This window comes from Platalea leucorodia (assembly GCF_965183815.1).
Source record: "Platalea leucorodia genome assembly, contig: HAP1_HAP1_SCAFFOLD_360, whole genome shotgun sequence".
In the NCBI taxonomy this organism is placed as follows: Eukaryota; Metazoa; Chordata; class Aves; order Pelecaniformes; family Threskiornithidae; genus Platalea; species Platalea leucorodia.
In genome coordinates this window covers 11,534-13,145 of record NW_028121219.1, presented here as the reverse complement: position 1 = coordinate 13,145, position 1,612 = coordinate 11,534, and the positions used below count along the sequence as shown (strand labels likewise).

At 49.9% G+C, this 1,612-nt stretch overlaps 1 protein-coding gene across 1 annotated transcript; it reads left to right on the top strand.

Annotated features, from left to right (window-relative positions):
* Positions 1 to 390: 390 nt before the first annotated feature.
* LOC309604114 (olfactory receptor 14A16-like) lies at positions 391 to 1,380 on the top strand (the record flags this gene model as incomplete). The annotated part of the gene is made up of 1 exon (XM_082339025.1): positions 391 to 1,380. One exon carries the CDS (start codon positions 391 to 393, stop codon positions 1,378 to 1,380), a length of 990 nt encoding a protein of 329 aa, XP_082195151.1.
* Positions 1,381 to 1,612: the final 232 nt, after the last annotated feature.

The following is a 1,612-nucleotide window of genomic DNA, read 5'->3' as shown; positions in this document are numbered from 1 at the left end:
TGGTGGAAAATAAAAACCACAAACAAAATTATTGTAAAGACTTGCTAAGCCTCTTTTCTGCAGCCCACACTCTTCGGAGTCATGAGTGCAGATATTGAACTTTTCCATTAAAGGTGGATTACATCTGACATCCGTTGAGAGCAATGGAGCTGTCACAAACTAGCTCCCATGTAGCCACTGCAGCAGAGCAAAGCTGACTCCTCAGCAGCACATGAGCAGAGGTCCTGCTCGGTACACCACACTCAGCCAGCGCAGACCAGAGAAAGGAAATGCACTTCACTTGGAGGGTATTGCGATGAAAAATGGAGTGGTTTTGCTCAGAGGAGTCTGTCTTGATTTTAACCTGTCCTTTCATTTTTTGAGTAGTGCCCCCATGTCAAGAAACAGCAAATGTCTAACAGCAGCTCTGCCACTCAGTTTCTCCTCCTGGCATTCGCGGACACACGGGAGCTGCAGCTCTTGCACTTCTGGCTCTTCCTGGCCATCTACCTGGCTGCCCTCCTGGGCAACGGCCTCATCATCACCACTGTAGCCTGCAACCACCGCCTCCACACCCCCATGTACTTCTTCCTCCTCAACCTCTCCCTCCTTGACATGGGCTGCATCTCCACCACTGTCCCCAAAACCATGGCCAATTCCCTCTGGGACACCAGGGCCATCTCCTACACAGGATGTGCTGCCCAAGTCTTTCTGCTTTTCTTCTTCCTTGGAGCAGAGTGTGCCCTTCTCACTGTCATGGCCTATGACCGTTTTGCTGCCATCTGCAAACCCCTGCACTACGGGACCCTCCTGGGCAGCAGAGCTTGTGTCCACATGGCAGCAGCTGCCTGGGGCAGTGCATTTCTCAATGCTCTCCTGCACACTGCTAATACATTTTCACTCCCCCTCTGCCAAGGCAATGCTGTGGACCAGTTCTTCTGTGAACCTCCGCAGATCCTCAAGCTCTCCTGCTCACACTCCTACCTCAGGGAAGTTGGGCTTCTTATTTTAAGTTCTTTGTTAGCTTTTGGGTGTTTTGTTTTCATTGTGCTGTCCTATGTGCAGATCTTCAGGGCTGTGCTGAGGATCCCCTCCAAGCAGGGACGCCACAAAGCCTTTTCCACGTGCATCCCTCACCTGGCCGTGGTCTCCCTGTTTGTCAGCACTGGCATGTTTGACTACCTGAAGCCCCCCTCCATCTCCTCCCCATCCCTGGACTTTGTGGTGGCAGTTCTGTACTCGGTGGTGCCTCCAGCTGTGAACCCCCTCATCTACAGCATGAGGAACAAGGAAATGAAGGATGCAGTGTGGAAACTATTCGATTACAAGCTACTTCATATTAAGAAGGTGCCCATTGTCCCACTCGGGCTCCCACAGTATCACAGGAATAGTCTGGACTAACTTTTCTTTGTATGTGTCTTTATTTTTCCTTTGTGGGATATTTGGGGGGTTGATTTTTTTGTTTATGCCTGTGATAATATTATTCTTGGCCTCCTACCTGCCTTTTCTTGACCCAAAGTCCTCATGTACATATGGATCCGGGCTCCCCATTTAGATAAACTCAATAAAGAAACCAGTAGAAAATTATTTGTCTCAGCTCCCATCTCTTCACATCTCCTCTGGAGCTGGGGGA